General features: G+C 41.2%; 1 protein-coding gene across 1 annotated transcript in view; it reads right to left on the reverse strand.

Annotated features, from left to right (window-relative positions):
• dlgap2a (discs, large (Drosophila) homolog-associated protein 2a) overlaps positions 1–22999 on the reverse strand; it is a 119264-nt gene that overhangs the window by 1143 nt on the left and 95122 nt on the right. Inside the window, exons 6-13 of the mRNA XM_026353774.1 lie at positions 19819–19887; positions 18479–18638; positions 17403–17619; positions 10986–11045; positions 6827–7212; positions 3059–3147; positions 2519–2958; positions 2318–2409 (exon numbers count right to left, since the gene is read on the reverse strand). Of these exons, the coding sequence (XP_026209559.1) occupies positions 2318–2409; positions 2519–2958; positions 3059–3147; positions 6827–7212; positions 10986–11045; positions 17403–17619; positions 18479–18638; positions 19819–19887 (1513 nt within the window). The remainder of the gene's footprint in view (positions 1–2317; positions 2410–2518; positions 2959–3058; positions 3148–6826; positions 7213–10985; positions 11046–17402; positions 17620–18478; positions 18639–19818; positions 19888–22999) is intronic.

Below are 22999 nucleotides of genomic sequence, written 5' to 3' on the forward strand. Positions count from 1 at the left end.
TAGTTCAGCTTCAGTCCACTAGATGTCCTTATCAGACTCAGTCATCAATACAGATTTTCTAGGCTTTAGTTTGAAATGCAGGATAACGACATGTGATGCAGACCAATCCTGACATATTTCCCAGAATAAGGTCTGAAAGAATAAACCGCCATTGTTAGTTGTGTCCTATTCATCACTCGATTCCTGAAATGAAAAGAAAATCAGATTCGAAGAACGCTTCATTGTCTCTGATTTTCATGAGTCAGGAGAATCTGTGCTAACACATGGATTTTGAGGTAATAAGTGGATGAATACATGATTACATTTGCTTTGAGATTGTCTTCCATTAATTCAGTCAATTGTGCTTCAATGTTTATACGTTCAAACACTACCGGAGACAATCAGTGAGTTAAAAGTCTCAAAATGTTCATCAATTTATTTGCTTTTGATCATTTAGAGTAAACTTACACCATGGAAGACAGGAAACACACTAAGCAATGCGGAGTGGGACTTCAGTTAATGCAGAAAACAAAGTTTCATATTTCATTATACCCATTAATAACTTGACATTAAATATTAAGTCTTTAAATACTAAGACTATAAAGAAGGGGAAAAGACAATCACTGTACTGATCTATGTTAATGCTTAGTTTTTCTAAATCAATGATCGAATTACATCAAGAAGATCCTTAATAATTTATTACTTTCACTCTTCTTGAACATGTTAATAATACCAAGGTGACTAGACCCATCAAACTGTGGATATTTAAGTTTAAACCTGCTTCAGGTCTCAGGCCCCATGTGATTCTTGCTCATAAAGCTTTGACTATAAACGTTTTTTACTTTAAACATTCACGATCCTATAAAAGCTAAATATTGTGGCATCTTAAAAAGAAACACAAACACGGCACAAATAAAAAGTAGAGTTTTGATGCATGTGGTTACTCATCTTACCGAGTATTTAACTATGTAGCTTTTGAATATATCTCATTATTTAAAATATGTCATATTTTTCATGCAAAACTTCTGTAATATCCAGAGCAGGCAGAAATATGAGGAGTCTGTGAGTTGTCAGTGTGAGTTTTAAGTGGTAAGAAAGTTTGCTTGTCACGCGCTGTCCTGGATATAGAAAAGTAATTTGTGGACATTTATGTCATAGATTTAAAAAAAGCTCGATGTGAAAATTGTTATTTTGCATGTGTCTTGTGAAGAAATAATATAGTTGTTTGTAATAAAAGATCTGTTGAGTAACCTTGACTCATTCAGAGGAAAAAAGTACTTGAGTTGATCTAAGAGGCTTGTTCATTGTATCTAATCCCCCATGCAGTTCCTTTCCTGACTGAACAGTTTCTGCTGCACATTGCAAAAACCCCCACAATAAAATTCATGTGAAATATCGGATTCTCGGCTCAGATCGATAAACCAAGTTGTGAACAGTGCAAGAAAAATATGAGGCAAACAACCCTGATCCTGTGTGTGTTCCTGCACTGGAGGAGCAGGAATAGGGAGGCTGGCGGATGAATATTAAGGTGTATTCAAACTCAAATTCCTGTTCTTCTCACGCCTGTGCACTGTTCATTTCAAAATGCCCAGGTCATGCTAGATACATATTGATTGTTTGTGTTGTAGTTTTTCACAATCAATGAAATATTGGGGGAGTTTTGATTCAGGTTGTTTGTGCCGACTAGAGCATTAAATGTGTATTGAAGTTTGGAGAGTATAAGGACACAGAAAGATGTTTCTAATGATAAAAGTTAATTTCAAAGCATAGCTGGTGATGATCAGTTTCTCTTCCCTCACATAAAATTCAGATGCGATGTTTACTGATTCCCTTCATATAAATTCTGGGCTGCATGGATGGACTAAAAAACTGGACTTAAATGCTAAAAAACTTTCATGTGTGTGGCTCTCTTCAAGTTATAGCTCTATTGTTTTGAGGTCTGGGCTCTGACCCGGCCACTCCAAAAGGTGGAGTTTGTTTTTCTGTTGTGGACTTGCTCACGTTCACATACTATTTCTTGCCACTATATTTATTTTGTTTGCTCATTGCATTATACTTGTTACTTAATTTACAAACTCATACAAAAGATACATATGATCACAAAATTGTGCATAATTTTCTGTATAGATGTGATGGTAACTGGCAATAGTATTGTTACTTTTGTCTCTTTTTGTTACTGAACTACAGAACATGAAATATCATTTGATAAAAAAAAAAGAAAAGAACACATGTAACATCTTGCACATGTAAGGCAGCTGGAATTGTGGCCTGTTGGCAATTCAGACACCTCTAGGAACACACACACACACCCATAATCCCTCTTTGACAGGTGTCTTACCAGGTTTTGCTGACACAGCCAGTAGAATTGCTGGAATTTCTGAGACATGAGCAGCTGAGCGCTTCCCACTGCACTTCGGATTTTCCCTAGGACTGAAACACACACACAGCGTATCAAGAACAAAACACAAACAATCAGTGCAGTGCTCAGAAGCAACATTAATTCATGCATACAGTGTGTAAAACTATCAGAAGCACTCACTTTCCTCTGACAGATCATTCTCTTCAGCTTCTGACTCCATCTCTTTACACCAGCCCTCCATTCTTTTGGTCTCTGTGTGGAGCAGTTGCATGAACCAGCTCCCGTCCCTCCGCAGGGAGGGGGACGCCCTGCCTGACTCAACTGGCGAGGCCGCGTTCTCCCGTGGGGAGGGCGGCTCCAGCTGCCAGGTGGTCTCGCTGGTGGTCTCCCTGGGGCTGGGAGGTTCAGCAGGGGTGCGGTAATCCTCACGGTAGCTGAAGAGGCCCTGGGTGCGTACAGTTCGCACTGCCCCATACTGGGTGGGTGTGCTAGGCTCTGAGTGACGCTGGAAGCCCCCACCAAACTGCAGCCCCTTGTCCTCCATGGTAGGGAAACCCTCCAACTCCATGTCAGCCTGCACAGCTGCGGTCACACTGTTGGAGCGTTTGAACCTGCCCTGTCTGAGGGACAAAGAAATAAAAGGCACAACTACGGTTTGTAAAAGTGAGAGCAAACCTTAAATATTGAGCTTTTCTAATAGAGCTGGAGCCATTATCTCACCCTTTCTTGTCATCCTCTACTTGGATCCCAACAGAGTGGTATTCCCGTGAGCCTTTGCTTTCAGATTCAGAGTCTGTGGCTGCTTCCACCTAAAACAAAGAACAGATACAGACAAAACAGTTTCCTCATTATCAGAGCTTTCACTTTATCAGTCCCCAGAAGTGTCAGTGTTTATTGGTTTGGGACTGAAAGTGGCCTGTCTTAACAACCAGTCCTCTAACTTTAATGCCTACTTCAAGTGAAGCGGTACATGCTGTTTGTTACACTCCACACTATCCAACGCCCAGGAACCCAGTGTCACATGAAAACCACAGTTTCTCCTTCTTTATTAACCTAATTTGATTCCACTTCACTCTTTGTTTAGCATTCACAATTTTCCTGCCACCTTAACTCTTTTTCTTTTTTCCTGGCCATTGCACTTATTTTTCTTTCTGACTGTATGAGTCATGATCTGCAAATCAAAATGTCAATAGTTCAGGCCTGTGTAACTCTTTTGAATTAACTTTTCCCATACAGTGTGTCGTTAGTCTGTTAATTTATAACATGACAAGTAGTGGAAATCGTGTAAAACAGTGTATATTTCTGTCAAACCAGGAACATTATTCCAACCTTTGCCACCAGAATGATGGCAGGAAGCATTAAGAAACGTCTGACACTGATAAATCCTCAGTTCAATTCATTATTTTGACAGTGAGATTGAGGCAAAGGCACTGGTTCAAACTAGGCTCTGCTACTGTTGTGGGGAAATTTTAACCCTACCTTAGATGTGGAGGGGTCAATATTCAAGCTGAGGAGCAACATTTTTAGCCATTTTGTATTCTGTCAAGCCCTTTGAAAGGAGCAGTTAGCGGGAAGGAAATTAGTGCGGAGCAGCTTGCAAAGGTGACCTCCATTAGTTTTAGTTCGAAGCAGAGCAAAGTTCAGCTCATGAAAAGAGAAAGAGCTTCATGTCTATGATGGATGAGGGCTGAACAAGACAGAACATCTAGGAGGCAGGGAGATTGAACGTCTCTCCAAAAGGCTTACCTGGCCTGAAAATGTTTAGGAGTACCCACACAGGAGTACGTCGATGTCCCCACACACTCATATACAGTAAGCACAAACATTGCACCAGTAATTATAGTCACGATGTCAGCACAGGTGTAGAAACTGTGAACATCAGCAAAAGGTTGAAGAGAGCCACTGTGCCTTTGATCCAAGACACACAAACACCACCTGGTGACTTTTCAAAGCCACTGACTGTGCTTAAGGTTAAAAGCTCTGACTTCCTCTTTAAATAACCTCATTATGGTTCAAATTAAAACTCTAATAATAGAACAAAGGTACAGCTGAGGGTGCTACAAAGTCCCCGAGAAGTCAAGACATCAGTGCATCCACAAGGTCAAATATCAAAGATAGAAAATATATCTGATCCTCTGAGTTAGAGGGTGTAGAAAGCAAACAGCAAATCAATACGGAGCCGGGCTAATTCAGGTTAATTATACTTTCAGTAGAAGGTGAAGCAGACTCTAGACCATATGATATAATGAGGTCAACTGATGCTTTCTGCAATATAGATCAATCAATATTTGCCAAGTCTCAAGAGTTGTTGGCTGTGACACATTATTGTCATCTCATTTAGCTCCTGAAACGACTCCTAAACTAGTACAACAACAGCAGAGCGTGCAGGTAGAGGAAGCTGTGCACTGATAGCTAATGCAGCAACTTGATTTGCACTACAAGTTGGACTGGTTGAAGTCCCTCTAGGACGCTTTCATAAATAGAGACCTGCATTTATAATCTAAAGTGCCTATGGGCTGAACACACACCACTGGAGCAACTCTGAAACCCAGTATAATTCTCTGTCGTGCATAGACACATGCATGCTTGTTTGCTGGATAGCCCTTAAATTCACCTTCACTCCCTCTCATCCTCACAAACAACACTAAGAGTCCCCTGCTCTTTCTCCCCTCTCCTGTCTTATCCAAACTGAATCACATCTGTACTCTCCTCTGCTGCTCAGTGAGCTGAATCAGAGCTACTGTACATGTGTGCTGCTTTGGGTTTTCAGCCACTATGAAATACGGTGAGGAGTGACAACGAGGGACGGTTAGGTGGCCTGATCAGTCTTGAATGATTGACTATCTAACAGGACAGAAATGTTTTACTATGTTGGTTGGTTATGAAGTGAAGTGAAGTGAAGTGAAGTGAAGTGAAGTGAAGTGAAGTGAAGTGAAGTGAAGCGAGGAAGACAGCAAGTGAAGGAGGTAGCAAGGTACCAATACAAGATGTAACTGTATCAGGTACTAAACTCTATGAGACATATTTATTTTAGTTTATATTCACATTTAACTTTCTGTTAGGATGTAAGTTTTGTGGATTATTAATAAAACAAAGATCAAGCAGAGCTAATCAAAAATCTTTTTACTGGGGTAACTACCAAGTTATTATTACATCTTGAAGCTAGTGATCAATAAAAAAGCTCAATAAAGTATTTATAAGGTGTCAAATTCAAATGCCCGAAGTGTAGAATAAAAATATGCCAATGCTACTGATGGTGCATGTGGAGTTTGACTGTGTAGGTAATTAAACCCTGTTAAAAAAAAAAAATAAATATATATATATATATGCATCTGTTTTCCTTTAGCAGAAATCTATATGTGTCGATGTGTGTTTCTCTTAATTTCTAAAAAGAAGACTTTGGCATGAGAAGTATTGTTATTGGACTGTGACCAGGTTACACTGAAAACATATTACATTGCATCATTACACATCACAGTGAAAGTTGCTGCTGGATACTCTCTAAGTTTGAATGTGATAAGATGCAGCCAGCGTAGCAGGATCAATTGACTTTGAAGGGATCATTTATTTGCTGGCCAACTCCCCGACAGCAACATCTGACAGTCAATCACTGGTGTAATTTGGGTATTAGATTGATTTTCAGCCAAAGGACTTTCTTAATATCACCTGATAAGAAATAGCTATTACACAAGGTGAGTTTCACTTATTTATCAAACATCTTCACAGAATGAGATTATAGAAGTACTAAAATACTTAAGAGGTTTATGAGTTCAACTCTGCACTGATCTAGGAAAATTGCACAGTCATGAGAGAATTGAGGGAAAATGCAAATGTATGGATTCATGTGTGGGATACGGAGAATAAAAACGGAATAAGTATAGATGGGAAAGATAAAGTGAATGTGAACGGGAAGGAACAACGGTGATAAAGAGGGGTTTATATACCTGCAGATAACTTTCATATTGTAGGTAAAATCCTATAAATGGCTGTGAAGTAATGAAGTGAGCTGCCACTGATTCCTCACTCTTTGTTCTGCTGCAGACCTGAAACCTTTAGACTGTGAAAGGAGATGCCACCAGAACCTAAGCTAGTATCAGAGAATGAGGGACACAAATCCACAGGAAGATTACACAGAGTGGGAGGGGGGAGAGCGACAGAGAAGTGAAGGAAGAGAAAGGAGAGGAGGGAAAAGGAGAGCAGAGAGCGAGTGTGGATGAGACTGGGAAGAGAGAGTGAGGGAATGAATGGAGTGAACAGTCAGTCACTTAAAGCCGCTCCAGCATGAGCTGAATCTTAATTGATTGATTGCAGTGAGATGACTCACTCTTTCTATTTTTAGCTGCTGAAAAGAGAGCACTGCTTCTTAGTTTAGAGTTTGTGTCGCTGCGTATTCTGTGTTATTATGCAACCATGCATCCGGTTTGGAGAAGGTATAGTGCTCCTTTAAACCAAAGGGTTTCCTTATGCGCGTACAGAGGAAAGACTGACCTGTATCCCTATAGACGATCGAGGTGTCTTCAAGTACTCCTCAGCCTTTGACACCAGGATGGCCTTATCGCAGGTGAGCACTGAGCTGTGGCTGTCTGTTGACGGGTGTCTTTTTCCTGCCATGACTCCGGCTGCCTCCATGGCTATGGTCACGGCCTTTGCACTGTCCAGGCTGTCGGTGGAGTTGTACAGGCCTCTACCTGGGTTCAGCCCCAGGCTGAGGCCGTCAGGGGCCCACATCCCCCCATGAGGGTGCCTCCCGTCATGGTAGGCATCCTGCGTAGACTCAGTGCTGCTCTGGGCTGTGATGGAGATGAGGGGTTTGGAGGTGGTGCGTGGTGGGACCGGAGGAGGGGTCTTCTTGTAGTTGGGTGTGTAGGTGATGGCTGGAAAAGGTGGAAGAAACATAACTGTTTAAAAAGTGAAGTGGAATGTGAAAATAAAGCATCTTTGAAATGTCAGCTTTTCCTAAATTAGTGGATTTTCTAAATTAAATAATTTCTAACTTTTAGTACAGTACTTATTTACTTTTTCAATTTATATTAAAATCTAAAAATAAGACCATTTCAGAATGAAATGACATCCATAAATGATTCACAAAGTTAGAGGAATACAGTGAATAAAAACCTGTTCATCTACATCGTGTTTTTTATCAAGGTGAAATTCAGTAGTGAATGAATGAACAGCTCAAAAACATAATTACATTGACATTAAACTCAACTGTCAACGTCTCTACCATCACACAAAGACACGGATGTTCCACATCTTTAGTACTGTCAGTAAATCCTTCAAAACAACAAGCAAACAAATAAAAACTACTTGCTAAACTTTGAAACTTTGAAACTGATGAACATGCTGTATACTGTACTGTATCCTAAAACAGCAGGGCACTATAGGAGCAACAGTACATCTGGACTATTCACGCCTCCAGATTAATACACATTAAGAGCTGAAGTTAGATTTGTGAAAGTAGTTAATTACCTCATTAGCATACTGTAGTAAACTAATATATCACGGTGATTACATTGATGGGACATGAGGCACCAATGCAATTTGTTTCACAAATGTGCCTCATGTGTAAATACAGTAAAGGCTCAAAGTGAGTTATGTGTTTTCTTCTCAGAGCACAGAAAGGTCTGTTACATGGCAGTGAAGTACTGTATAGATTGTAGATTTTGACGTCAGTAGACTAAAGAGAACATCAAGGTTTCCGTGATACGAGACACGCGTCAGACGTGGACGACGGGGAGAAGTAATCAACAGTAATCATGTGTGTCATCCTGGCGAGGAGTCACCGCTCAGGCAAAGCTGACAACTGTGATCGTCTTATTCTGTCCATCGCCTGACAGAACGAGGGGCGGGGATTACTTTCTTTCAAGTGCAAATGAGAATGTGGACTTAATCCACAGAGAGCTGGACTGAGGAACAGGTCGTGAGCATCTTCTTGGCTTTGACGTGTCTTTATTTTCAAGCGGGGGCTCTGCGAGAAAAAGCATCCACTGTGTAGTTACAGGCTGAAACATCTGAAGCACAAGCTGTGTTCAGCGTGTTTTGATCAAAGCTGCGAGCGTGCCAGGTACCCCAGAGCCAAGAACTAGACGAAAGAAAGAAAGAAGCCAACGAGGGCGAAGAAGAAGAAGAACGCAGAGTCACGGTGCAGGTTAAGTTATGGGTTATGCCTTTCCTTGACAAAGAGCCAAACCATGCTGAACTCTATGTTTCTTGTTCGGTCTTACAAATGCTTACATCACACAAAGCAATTAAAAAGTCCTTATGAGGTTGGATCTATTTTGACTGCTAATGAGCAGAAGTTTTGACACAGATATTATTTAGTATTTTATCTTAATTACACCGTAGCCTGAAAACACCCAGAAGAAACACACGTTTCTACAGCCCTGGTTGCAGCGCTTCAAACCTGCAGCACCTCTTGGCCTCTTTCTCATCCATTTTTTTTGGTTGTGTTTATAAATAGCTCAAGATGCCGGGTCTATGAAGAGTGCTCCCCTCCAGGGGCTTAATTACTCACAATGCTGTCCATTCACAAAATGAACTCCCCACGGATGAAGAGATGCAGGGGGGGAAAGAGAGTGGCAAAATAGAGATGTTGAGAGAAAAGAGGAAGGAGGGTGGCTTTGAGCAGACAGGAAAAGAGTGAGGTAGAGTGTTTTTTCTTTTTTTAATGTGTGTGTCTCTATGTGTAAGACGAGAATAAATCAGGGAGTGAGGACAGATCAAGGGAGGAAAGAGGTGACCCATTCAGGGGGGCATGATCCAGCAGGACGACCAAAATAGAGCCATTATTAGCCAGTCAGTTGTGCACCGGGGGGTCATAATTCTTGCTCCCATCTTGGCAGTGGCAGTATTACTCAGCATTTAAATTTTATCTGGACTCACTCACTCACTCACTCATGTCCCACGAACACCACTAAAATGTGAAAGTGAAGCGGAGTGTGGAAGCCACAGACTGAAAGCAAAACCATGACAGATGGGCCAATGCTAAAAATTCAACTCAGTTAGGATAAAAGTGCCTTTAACATGACTGCAATGTGTGACAGAACAGCATGGCGGCACAACCAGCAAAACTGTCATTTTGTTTTGCAGTCACACCGCTGCACAAGTAGTACACTATCAACTCCAGCTGACCCTGCGTTCTCACCTCCTATCACCTCCTCTGGTCCTGTTGAAGAAAAACCAGCGAGCGTCAAGAGTTAATTCAATTTCATCTATTCATTATTTCAACTATAAACAGACTTTTCTATGTTGCATGATTGAAAAACTGTGGGAAGCAGTGGATAATATCGTGCTCAAAACACAGAAAACCTGGGACGGGGTAATCCCAGAAAGCTGTCAATGTGGCACGACGTGAAACCGCGATGAACAAAATGTGTCTTTGCATGTATGTGACGTTTCAAGAAACAGTATGTACAGTTGCAGGAGGTAGTTAAAATGTATTCAGTGTGAATACTATATTTAATCTTTCCCTCTCACACACACACACACACACACACACACACACACACACATAAACAACCACTATGCCAGTGAGGCTGATTAACGTGAGTCACAAAGGCAGTGATTCAACCACTCCATCTCTGTTAGAACCTCTCTATCTATCAAGACTGGCATGTAAGCTAACATTGGGGTGGGGCCGGGGGGAGCTGAGTGACATGTCGTTAAGAGTCTTTCTCCTCCGTTGGATTTATCACTATACAGGAAATGCAGCAGTTTGTTCTACAGAAGGCTTTTAAGGATATGTAAATGATCTGGAGGGAGGGAGGGAGGGAGAGGAAGCTGGGTGGTAAGCTCCATTACTGGCACCGACATAACTGAAACAAACAAAAACAAAAAAACAAAAAACAAAACAAATGCAACAAAGGATAAAAAAGCAAACTGCTCAATTTATTACTCAATTACTATTTTCTTAGCAAACCCCGGATGTTTTGTGAAAGTGTCCTCTGCGTTGCAACATAGTCATTTACAGGCCTGTTCTTCTTGATCGGTGGCTAAAGTTCATTCATTTGCTTCTTATAATGCCTTGGATGTCGCCCTGCTGTTCAGGAAAGTCACATTTCTGAGTCTGTCCTTAAGTAATGGCTCCGGCAGACGGTAATTGAGACACCCTGCTTAAGAGTGAACCGCATCTGCAAGTCACCGTGCTCTTAACCTCACCCTTCCTGAAAACAAATTAGCTTCTGTTCGACTAGACAGATCATGTCTTTGTCATATTATGGACAAAGTTGTGATGGAGAGTGTTGGACAGGCTGGTTTCAGAAAGTGATGGAATCAGGTCACTGTCAAAAACAAAGCAAGATGGTTCAGAGTGAAGGCGTAGTGGAGCAACTACTACATATTCAGTGGAATCACTAGTATAGGGTGACCTACTTAATAAATAACATATGAGAATTAGGTCCTTTTAGTGAAAACTAACTGTTGTTTATCTTATAAAGCCCGAACTGAATGACAGCTTGCTCAACTTGTCCACACTTGTTTTTATTAGTGGTGAATGTGTGTGTAACTGCACATACTCAACATTATTCAAAGTGAACATTTCTTCCTTAACTCTATTGGCTCAAAGTAACCTGCCAGAGGAAAACTCACAATTCATCAAAACAATATCTTGGAATGGAGAAAAAGAAGATGCCCCAGGTAGCAGGTTTACCTGGGGTTTGCTGGGGAGTCCGATCAATGCTGCAGGTGGAGGGGAGGCAGAACTGGATCCCTGAAACAATGGAGTGGGGTGGATATTCAGAGGAGTGGGCATTTCTGCCCAAACATACAGCACAGTATATTAACATTACACAAGGCAGAGTGGATCCATGAAGTGGCTGCACATTGTGAGGATCATTGAGTGGGATGCATGTCTCATTTTGTCTTAAATTAAGAAAATAAGTGAGTGCTAATGACATAAACATCTGAGGGTGTAACCATTGCACATAATGTGCTTCCGCAATGGTTCCCACCCACCAAGAAGCTCTTTAAAAGGTATGATGTTCACAAATATGTGCATGAAAATGGACATGTACAGAAAGCAATCCAAGCAAGAAACTACAGTAGGGCAGTTCACTCGTTTTGCATGCCATTGAGGTCATCGGCTTAATTGCCTTTTAATAACAGAACAGTAAATCCTGCGTTATGACAACACAGCTCAGCCAGTATGTTTAGCTTGCACTGCAAAATCCACAGTACCTTCAATTAAGCAGAAGTTTCACAGCTAATTATCATTGACAATTCCCTTTGTTCCATAGTTCACAGTAGAAAAAGGCCTGTTATTATATGACAATATCTGTCGTTGCATGACTGAATCCTGACGCAGTATATGTTCAGATTCTTTCTTTTGAATGAACATAGTCACTGTGGTACAGGTTAAATTTTGTGCTACTTCTAGATAACATTTTTGCAAATGAAAAAATTTAACATGGAACGCGGTCCACAGAGGAAAAAGCGGTGTGTTAAATGCCAGTGAAATAAGCAGAATGAATACAACAATACAACCTAATTAACTTCCCAGCACTTTGAAAACCTTTCAGATTTAGCCAATTTAACAAACTTCCATGAAGTGCTCCACACATATTCAACACAGGAAAATCGTTTTCTGGCAGCCCACTGATGTTCAGCTGAAAGATTCTTTTTGTTCTAGTGCACTTTATTAGAGCACAGACTTGAGTGGGCGATTTCATAATTGATTAATTGGACAGATAGCACAGATATATCGTGTTTTGCCTGGTTCTTTAGCTGGGTATTGCTGGTAACAGAAATCTTTGTCTTCTGTGGTATGTTGGCTCCTTTCATTGCACTGAATATAAAAATGAAACTATGAATAGAACCAAATACTTACAGCGAGGCACTGTATGAGGAATGCACAAAATATTGAGGCCATCTGTCATGCACCATTACAACATCACCTTCTTCATTCAGTGTCACACATATTAAAAAATAGTCACACAATGATGCATATGACTTGACTTGCGAAGAAACACATTTCAACATGTCATTACACTTATGTCCCCTTTGTATTACATTCTCAGTCTTTGATTCCTGAGCATTGAGATTACATCTTACAGTAAAAATACAATATCACCTCTCAACAAGGTCTGTTTTTACCATAGTCAAATTACCAGACAGATTTAATCAGGATGTGTTTAAATTTATCTATATACTTATTATCAGCAAGTATACATGAGCACAGGTTGTATGTTTGGTGTCAAAGTGTATGCGCATGTTATGTAACATGAGTTTGTGTCAACATTGAGGCTACATAACATATGTAACTGTACTAGTAGTTATATTGGAGCACAATTGATGTGAGTAATTTTCTTAACAAATTAACAGTACAGTAATTCAGCTCCATCTACGTGCAAACATTATTCCAAAGCTCTCTTTCCTTTTTCTTTAGGAGTCCATTCAACAGCTCACATAGTAAACGGTATGTCCTTATAGTTATATGATAACCGCCATGATTTACTTCACTCCATTTCAGAGCGACAATAAAAACAGAGCTCATAATAAGTCAAGAAATCAATGTTTCTATCATCATTGCAAGGACTGTCTGGACCTAGTATACATTAGGCCGTCTTGTCTATAGCACAGCTCCAAAAGAGTTTCTTAAAATAGATTTGTAAAATGTCTTTGATGCAATCCACTGGCTGAACAAGAACATTCATTAGCAGTGTATCCATGGATTAAAAAACGTATACTGACATAAGCAGTATTGTCCTGGAAGATAATTCACACCAATAGTGACAACAGCTTCATAGAAGTTGACACTGCTTTCCGTGAATGTTTTTAATGCATCATTTTACCACCACATTGAGTTCATCACATTCTTGCATACAGTGACGTATAGTTCTTGCTGCTACCGATGCTGTCTACTGCAGGTTTGTATAGGAAAGTTGTTGTTTGAATGCCAGTGATCACATGACATTTAGATCTGCACATTGCTCTACAATGCACTTGCAGCTACGAACCATGAGCTGTCAATATACTTTGAGCTACATTTTGTCTGCTGAGGATGAGGTATGAGTTCACAGAGTGAGAGATACATATGTGATTTCTGCGCTGTTATACTCGTATCTCCCGCTCCATAGTTCCACACTGGCACTCCTGCGCATTGATTCTTCTCTATTGGCCCTCCTTTGCCATCGGCACCACAGAAAGGCCTGCTCGCTTGAGGACCTCTCCAGACTACCTGAGGTCTCTCCTTCTACAACTTCCTCATACTTGTGGGATACAGCCATGCACTCTAGTGTCTCTGTTATAGTATCATCTTGTTCCATGTGTGTCAGGTCCAGTGAGGGTATGTCTTCAGGATCTGGTGGTGATGGATCTATATCTGGTGGAATTGGATCTGATGCTGGACTTGTGGTTCCAAAGTCTATTTCTAGTGATGTATCCGGGGATACTGAACTGGGAGGGGAGATTGTGACTGTGACCTGTGGTAGCGCAACATCTTGAGGAAAGTAAGCTGGACGATTTTCCATAATTTCCATAATTGGGTCGAAACAGATGGATTCCTCTAACTGTGAATCATCCAGTACAGGTGAACAGGAACAATCTGATTGGTATAAGGGTGGATCTACCTCCTCAGTATTAGATGGAGAGTCAACACTCAGGTCAAATGGCTCTGGCTCAGGGTCCATGAACACTGAGTCAAGATCATCTTGATCTAGAGAAGTCAGCATGACTAAGTCAAAATGGACCAGATCAGCATGATATATGGGGGTGGCATCCATTGGCTCTGGAAGGGGTGGCCACTCCGGCTCAGGGCTTGGTTGAGTTTCTACTAAGCTGGAATGAAAGGTTGAGGCTGACATAATTTGTTCTTGGGGAAGGTCAGAAGGATCATCTGGAAGGGTGATAATGGGATTTGTGTCACTGTCAGTTGGACTTGGAGGAGAGTCTATGTCCAGGTACTCTGAGACTACAATGGATGGACATTTGATGTCAGTGTCTAAACTACATTGTGTAGGTGTAACAGTATGCTGATCAAAATTTTCAGATGAAGATGCAATGTCCGTGTCATCTGATGGTTTTGGGTCTAATTCACTTGAGTCTGAAGGATCCGAATCATTTATGTTTGAATATGACGAAGACACAGTAGTAGGGACCTGAGATACTGTATCTGGCTTGTCCACAGTGATGAGATCTGGAGACTCTGAATCTGACATGATATCATAATCCTGTTCCTCTGGTGGAGACACAGTAACCACAGGGACTGGATATGGCAGCTGTATCTTGTCTGTTTCATATACTTCTGCATCTGGGGATTTCATGTCATGTGTGTGGGATGGTTCAGCATCAGAACGGGGTTTATTAGCTTCATCTATACTTATTATCTGTGTGGTGATTTGTTTGTCTTGTTCCACTGAATCCTGAGGGCTCTCGGGAGCTGTTTCTGAAGAAAGTGGCAATGTCCCACAACTGGCAACTGGTTCATTTGTGATCATGTTAGATGAACTCACAACTGTGTGGTCTGATTCTGGTTTAGCTATGGGGACCATAGCAGTCAGGTCAAATGGCTCTGATTGGATTGCTCTAACAGAGCCTGGAAGTATTGGATCCAAAGAAAGTGGTATGGCACTCTCCACATACATTGATTGTGGACAGGCAAGAATGCTTGGGTCCATGGAAAGCTGTTTTGGCAGATTTCGTTTGTTGCCTTTCTTTTCCTCCTTCTCCTCTGGACAATTGACGGCTGCATCTGCAGTGCTTTGGCGGACCAGGACTTTGCTTCTGGCCTGGGTCCCCACAGACACTTTAGATACCTGGGATTTCTTTTCTCTAGCTCCCCCAGTGTCCACGTCTGTTGCAAACGTAGCAAGTCCTACTGCCCCTACCCCTACACCTCCTCCTGCCCCGGCCCTTGCTTCTGTCCCTGTCCCAGCTCCAGTCCCTCCACTTAAATCTACTCCAGCTCCAGTTGCCATGTTGCCACCTTGGGGAGACCATGTGTTGTAATGCTGCGTGAAAGTGTTGAAATTACTATTAAAAGCTCGAAGCTCTTTACAGAGGTCCCTTCTGAGGTCAGCAAGTTCTCGACGCATGGCTGAGACCTCTTCCTTCCACTGCATGCTGATAGCTGCAGCCAAAGTTGCTGACTCTTTGATACTGGCCTGGATGGCTTTTGGTGATGGCCGTTCTGGGACACTGGATCTGGGGGATCTAAAGAGACTTGGAGAAACAGGTGGTCCAGAGAGAGGTTTGGGTGTAGCCCCCATGTTATCTTGTTGGTAAAGCCTGTCTCTTCTGATGGGGCAGCCTAGATCATCATGAGCCAAAGGGGCTGTATCTGCCAAATCTTCATGTAAACTGGTCTGGTCTGGTAAACAAGAGTCTTCCCGCACATAATTTCTGTCTGGAAGACAAATGTAAATATACATCTATAATATGGCCACAGGTGTGAGCAGCTGGAGACAATGTGCTTTTTATTGCCACAAAGCAGTCACATCAAGTCATGCACTGAAATTCATGAGTCAAAATAAGATAATAGCTGAATCTGTAACATTTAAGTGCTAACCTTATGATCATTGCCCCAGTGTACTCATCTGTATATCATGAATGAATATTGAATAAATAACACTACAATTGAAATAATATGTATTGTCAATAGACATTACATTGTTGATTTCCCATTTTGACTCATTTCCATTAGTGGGTTACACTGCCTTCTCAACCTTAAGTTTTAGCATGCATTCTCCACATCTTTTCAATGCACAAAGCTCGAACTCCTACCTCCTGGAATACATCACAGAGAATGAACAATAGATCTAATAAATGAGGTGTAGGGACAGTCGTTGCATGCTCTTTGGCTTTCAGCTGAGGTAAAGAAATGTGTACTTTGTGCAATGAAAAGAGGCAAAGACGAGCAAAGCTTCCAAACCGGTTCCCATCAATCAGGAAGTATAGTATGAACCCTATTGAAAATGTGAGGTCCATTTTGACCAATTGATTCGAAGCACAAGTTGCCCCATGTCCAAAAAAGTGGCATAATTCATCTTATGCCACATGTTGTATTGTAAAAATGCAAAGAGATTTTAGTCTACTGAGAAAGCAGTGTAAGCAAACATTTATAGGTATAAAGAATTGAGCATAAGCACATCTCCAGATGTCCACACCTCTAATCTTCCCTATTATAGCACGACTAATGTTGTTAGTTCATGAGTCTATTGTGGGAAGCGGTAGAATCCACTCAGACTTTTCATCCAGACACTTTTTCTTCTTTTCTTCCCACATTCTTCATCTGTACAAGCATCTGTATCATTTTCTCTGTGAATCCAGCAATCATGGGAATTGTTGACACCATCAGCAGCTTACAATTTATAACCAAGCCTCAGTCTCAGAAGTAAATGCGCATCAGCTGAGTTTGCACGTTTGCATATGTGATAGATGTGACTAACAAGCATGACAGTTCAGTTACTGACATATCTTCACATTATCCATTATTCAGGTCTAGACATAATAGTGTTCAGTTTTGTGATGTAATCTCACTAAGTGTAAACTTGACCTGTGCAATGAGACACAATAAACAATCAGTGGGTGACGAAATCCATAGTGTATGCTGTGATGTTTAGGCGTTAGCAGCACAGTGTAAACTGGATTTACAAATGAAGAATGCATACATTACATAAATGTTTACCATGTCTTTGTCCAGTTTGCAATAAGACTGTGAGTAAGTGTCACCATGTGGCATCATAAAGAAACTCAGATATCCAAAATGTAGCGGAAAAAAACAGTCATGTCCTTATTCAGACCTAAGACCTTTTATCTCACACAACTTCCATTTGTGATTTTCAATAGGGTTCATAGCTTTACTCTCTGATGCATCCAGTGGATGAGCAGAAGAAGCACTGTAACCAAAATACAGTCGGATGAACTGGCACAGGGAGTGCCACAAGTGGAACCTATGGTACGGTAATCATACGTCCATCAAAAACAAAGGAAACATACAGGAGTGATTCATGCAAAGACAACCAGTCTGCACTAACTGTTCTATATTCATCCATTAAAACAAGTTAATGCCAAATGTCACTTTTTGGGAGGATGTATTGTGGACATTAATTTGATGTCTAACTGTTCTTACCTGTGGTGGACCTTATGGTGGAGGTGACAGTGGAGGCCATGGGTGGTATGCAATCATCATCTTGGGAGTAGCCAGCCTGGATGGCTCGTAGGTAGCTGTGACTCCGAGTTCGGAAGCAACCGGGCAGGTCCAAAGCCTCCATGGCCTGGGATTCTACCTCACTGAACACTGATTCACACACGGACTCAAACTGCCCGTTTATTTCGGTTTCACTCACCTGCAAGACACAAAAGCCATAAGTATGATCTATTCACTGCTGAGCAAGTGAGAATATTTCTCGTTTATCTGTGCATTAGTTAGTTGTAAAACCTGATTATAAAACAGAGCTTGCTGATGAATTAAAAAATTGCATAAGTTCTGACAGACTCTGGCAACAGAGAAATAAATGAAATGTGTTTTTATAATGTTACATAAACTACTTTGTGTGGACTGTTTCTTTTCACTGCAGTAGGTTTAGCTTTGTATAAATACATGCAAGCATCCTGATTTACATTTTCACGCAGTCAAGGTCACAGTTTTTCAAAAAGTAAAGATTTCTGTTCTGTTTGTTGGTTCCTGTTTGAAATGCATATGATGTATCTTGTAATGCCTTTGATACTGACTTGTTAGAAATTATTGTTTACTGAGCAGAAACTGTTTGATGGTTATCACTCCACTCTCATTTAGCAAAATCGAGAATCAAAGATAAACATCTTGTTCTATTGGGATTTTGAGGAGTTTGGTTGAGCTTTTAAGACAAATCAATATGACTCTCTTTTAAGAGGGAGATGAATATCTCAGCAACCCCTACTGGAGTGCACTCATTTATTTATATAAACAATGTGTACTGAGCTGCCGCTTAAAATAAGTGCAAGAAAAATGACGTCAAAAAATGAATACAGTATGAGAGTTTAAAAATATTATCTAAAAAATGAGAAGCAGTGGGAACATATATTATGGTTAGGTTACTTAAGAATTTATAATTTGCATATAATATTACTGGAAACTCCAAAGAATCTCCTCCTGGTCCCAAAGCAGTCCCTAGTGTACGAAGCACTGCTGGAAAATCTATCCTAATTCAAAGGGTGCAGACTCACCTGGCTCACTTGGCTAACACAGCTAGCCTGACTGAGGGTGCTGACAGCTCTCATATAGCTCTGGTTCCTGGAGCGAAACTTGGGAGAGTTGTAGTTGGCAGAGGGATCCAGGGCAATGCTTGGGTGCATGTCCCTGGTGGCTTGCAAGTGGTAGCTCTGACTGAACGGAGAGAAAAAGAGAAGCAGGCAGCGAGTGGGACTACAGCCATAGTAATGACTTCTTCAGCAAATCAATTAAATGTAATCTCTCTCTAATAAACACAGTTTCGCTAGTGGCTACAGATGTACCATGATGCCAAAAACAATGAAGTGCTATTAAGCGTTGAAGGCTTCATGTGAGGAACCTGAACTTGAGAGGGAGACTGGTTATGACATTGTGTCTCCCAAGAGGGGAGCCTCTCTCTTTCACTTTCTCTCCCCTACTAAATTGACTTATTCAATGGTGTCCTTAAAAAGCTTGTTCGATTTTTGTTGTGCTGAAACATCCAATCAATGTTTGGAAATGAGGCAAATGCAAATCAGGAGCTAGTTAGTGAGCAAGCACTTCAGAGAGCACCCTGGTGTCAGCCGGGTCAATTAAATGTGCCACCCCAGCCCGCCAAGAGAGATCTTCAGAAACCCACGCCTGGTTAGAAATCTGTTGGAGAAAAGATGACTAGAAAGACACAGAGGAAGAAATGCGCTTATAGTAAACTAAAGAATACTATGTGAGTCACATTAGGAATACTAAAGTAAGCCTTCTGTCAGATCTATTTCTAATGGCAGGCAAGGATGAGTAAGCAGTTTCTGGGATTTTTATAGAGCTAGACGCTGGTGTTTGGCAGCAAATAAAATGCCAGCGTGATAAAAAAAAGTACCCCAATCCATCTTGTCACGCTGTAGCAAGGTTGTGTGTATTTGCAAAGTAATATCAACCTTCTAAGCATCCAAAGACATCCTGGAGCATAAACATCCAGAGACTACTGTAAGCACTGAAAGAAGCGGTAAAGTGAAGAAGCTGTGAATAGGAAGAAATCATATCTCTTATTAACGTGACGAGACTCTCAAAACATACTCAATTTTTAATACTGTGTAAGAAAGTCATTTACTAACATGTTGGCAAATTGTATAGTAGTGAATCAAATCATATCTATATTGTGTTTAACAGTGCCTTATGGTTTGTCAGTAGGAACAAATTGCCCCAGATGACCTCTCATTGACTGGTCTTGAGTGTTTGCTCTGTGAAGCACCCGTATTGAGTATGTCAGCAAGGCAGTGAGCCAGCTGGCTCCAGCATCTGACCACTGCAACATGGCAGCATGAGAGAGGTAAGGGGAGGGAAGGCACTGAGCTGTATTCACCTTAAGTCTGCAGCAAAATTGGTGATGTAGTTATGCATGTCACTGTTGATTTTATCCAGGCGGTAAGAGCTGTGGGTAGAGAAGAAAAAAGAGTTACTGGGTCCCACAAGTGGGAGTTGGATGAGTGTGACGTCACTGGCAACAAGTCCAGTGGATCTGGCTGTGTATGGCATTTGTGGCGCACAGAATGTTTGCTTGGGAGTTTTCACCAAAGTGCTGCAAACATTAGGGCAATACAATATGACAGACGTGGCCTTTGGGTGATGATAAGAGTTGAGAGAATGTTACATTTACATTTATTTAGCAGATAACATCACCTGGTTAAGGCAATGTCCTCTAAATGAAAGATGCGCACGCACACGAGTGTGCTGAACAAGTGACACAATGAGGAGTGTGTTATGAAGTCTGTCACACAGTAGTTGCAAACATACACCCACTGTCTAGCAGCGCCAACGAAAATGATAATGAAGCACTTGATTATGAAATGCTGCACATGTAAAAAATAATTACAATACATCATAAACCACATATTTTTCCAGTGTGGATAACTGGATTGAGATGAATGAGAATGAAAAGGGAACCAACCAACATTCTTCTAAAAGCAATAAAACGCATATACACTCCACTGGCAAATGCATAACTGAGGCATACTTTACCCATCCCTGTCTGTAGAGATGTCTATTATTGTTAGTTGAGTGAAGAGAAGCTGTTTTGAGAATGTGTGGGCCCTTTATCATATCATGCCAAGCACCATTATTTGCTGGATTTAAAGGCAAAGGATCATAGGAGTCTCACATTTCCTGCCTTCCATGCTACGAGTTAAAGTCGTCCAGCCCGGACAAGCTGCTGTATACTAATTTCTGATGAGAAAGGTTTAAGGTAAGGCATTTGATTGAACAGTTAGAAAGAAGGACAAAGGACGATCCTGAAGCATGAAAAAACAGTCAGCTACAGGAGAGAAGAAGTTGCAAGAACGGTTAACAGACACTAACCAAAACGCAGACCTGAGAGCAACGGGTTGACGTCACACAGAGACTTCGGGGGATTGTGTCTGCTAGTCACTAATGGAAATTAGCAGATATGTCTCCTATGTGAAAAACAAAATGCACTGCAAAACTCTGTGGAGAACAGTTACGTCTTTTCAAGCGGTTCCCAGCGAGGTGCAGGACATCAAGAGGAGTGAATCTTATCTTGCTGAAGAAACCAGAAGGTTAATACTGCATATGTAGAGCGGACGTTTAATACATTTCACATTTAGTGTATCGACAAGCTACTGAAAGTGCCAAACAAATTCAGGTGCCACACACCAACTGCAGCAAACAGGAGACAAAAAAAGTGTTATGTTCATAACAGTGGAATGAAAAGTTTTAAGAAAAAAGCTTTGCAAACAGAAAAAGTACCTCAACTATGCATGACACGTTCCTCATAGCCACGAATCAATCGACTGGAATTCTGCTTTGACCTTGAGAAGTGAATAAGAAATGCTCCTACCCAATGCTATCTGAATGAGTAATTACATTATGTTGAATCAAGCATTATCGAATGCTTTGCCGGGATTCATTTTGATTAATTACAGCAACTATACAAGCTAATCGCGGTTTGGGGGTGGGGTGGGGGACAATGTGGGGTATTTTTAGAACTGCCAAAAATAGTCGGGATTGATTGTCTTGTGGTGTTTAGGCATCGGGCCACAGTCAACGGAGATTGATGCTGATGTTCGTCTGTGCATCTGTGTCAATGCACCCCGTCCTCAGAAATGACATACTGTGCCATGTGTCATTACCGACTGACTCAGTAGCTGGCTATGCTAATGGGTAATATTGAAATTTGCCACGTCATTCAGTTCCCATCATTATTAATACATTCTTTAAACATCTTTGACTGGTCCTGCTATGGCACAAAAAAGAAGCTAATTTATATATAAAAGCAACATATATATATATATATATGTTCTTCAATTTATTACAGCTTCTGGTTTAACAGGTAATGGAAGGGTCAGTGATTATTAATTAAAACAATTGCTGACATCTAACTTTCCTTCTAGTGCAGAGGCTGTTCCAGATCAGTGGGCCTGTGTCTGTGATGTATTCTTTATTGGTTAAATGAACAAAGAGGCTACCCTGTCAACAACAAGAGAGACAGAAAGCTTGAGAGAGGCAAAGATGGAGGAAGGTGACACAACCTGACAGCATGTTCTCACTTTAACATGATTCGGTTCAGGGTGCCGCTGCTGTCAAATTTGTGTTTGGGCCATCTGAATGCCCCAGTGGGACATCAAATTGCTACAAGTGCAGAGGAAATCCAACCCACGCTACGTCTGTCTCCCAATCCAATCTAATTCTATCCCAACAAGCGCACTGGACCATAATAGTATGAGAGCCCTCATGTCAGGTGGTGGCACTTGCATTTGTTGTGCCTCTTATGTGTGGACTCAAAATGGTAATTGAAATGGACCACAGCACCATGGTGCCAAGATTTAAAATTGAAAGCATTTCTGAACAAATGAGAGATCCGGTAGCTCTGAAATCTAATGATAATGCACATTTAAAATGGTGCTGGACAAGACTTTTATGTAAACTGCCTCTAAATCATCTTCAGGTCTATATAAAGTCAGGAATATCATATACATTTCATCCAAATGGGGGATTTGAAATATTGGCGTGTAAGATGACTGCTGTCAACAAAGACGCCGACTAATTCCACTTCTGCACAAGCTCAGAGAGAAAACTGATACGTTTTCATTTGAATATAAGAGTAAAGGATTCTTAAAGTGGATGCAAGGGAGCATCAGGCCTCTTGAGCAATGACACCTTTGGGGACACTGTTGACATTTAAAATGAATGCAACAAACCCTCACCTTTCAGTTGACTCGGAACTGGACCACACAGCCTAATCCATGATGGTCAATATCTTCCTTTCAGCAGAACTCTTAGTCTAACCACTGAGGAAACTATTATTCAAGGGGCCTTAGAGTACAGTAAATGCACGTGATTGCCGTTCCTGTTGTTGCATCCTCATAAATCATTCACTGTTTACTGCTGTTTAAAATGAATAGGTAAGGAAAGCTTCCTCCATCTGCCACCTTATAGAGGTGGAGGGTGTTTGCCCGAATGACCCTAGAAGCTACGTTGTAGTGTCTGCCGAGGCATACGGGAGAGACCAAGAGCAGTTGTCAAACCCT

This window comes from Anabas testudineus, chromosome 12 (genome assembly GCF_900324465.2).
Source record: "Anabas testudineus chromosome 12, fAnaTes1.2, whole genome shotgun sequence".
NCBI lineage: Eukaryota > Metazoa > Chordata > Actinopteri > Anabantiformes > Anabantidae > Anabas > Anabas testudineus.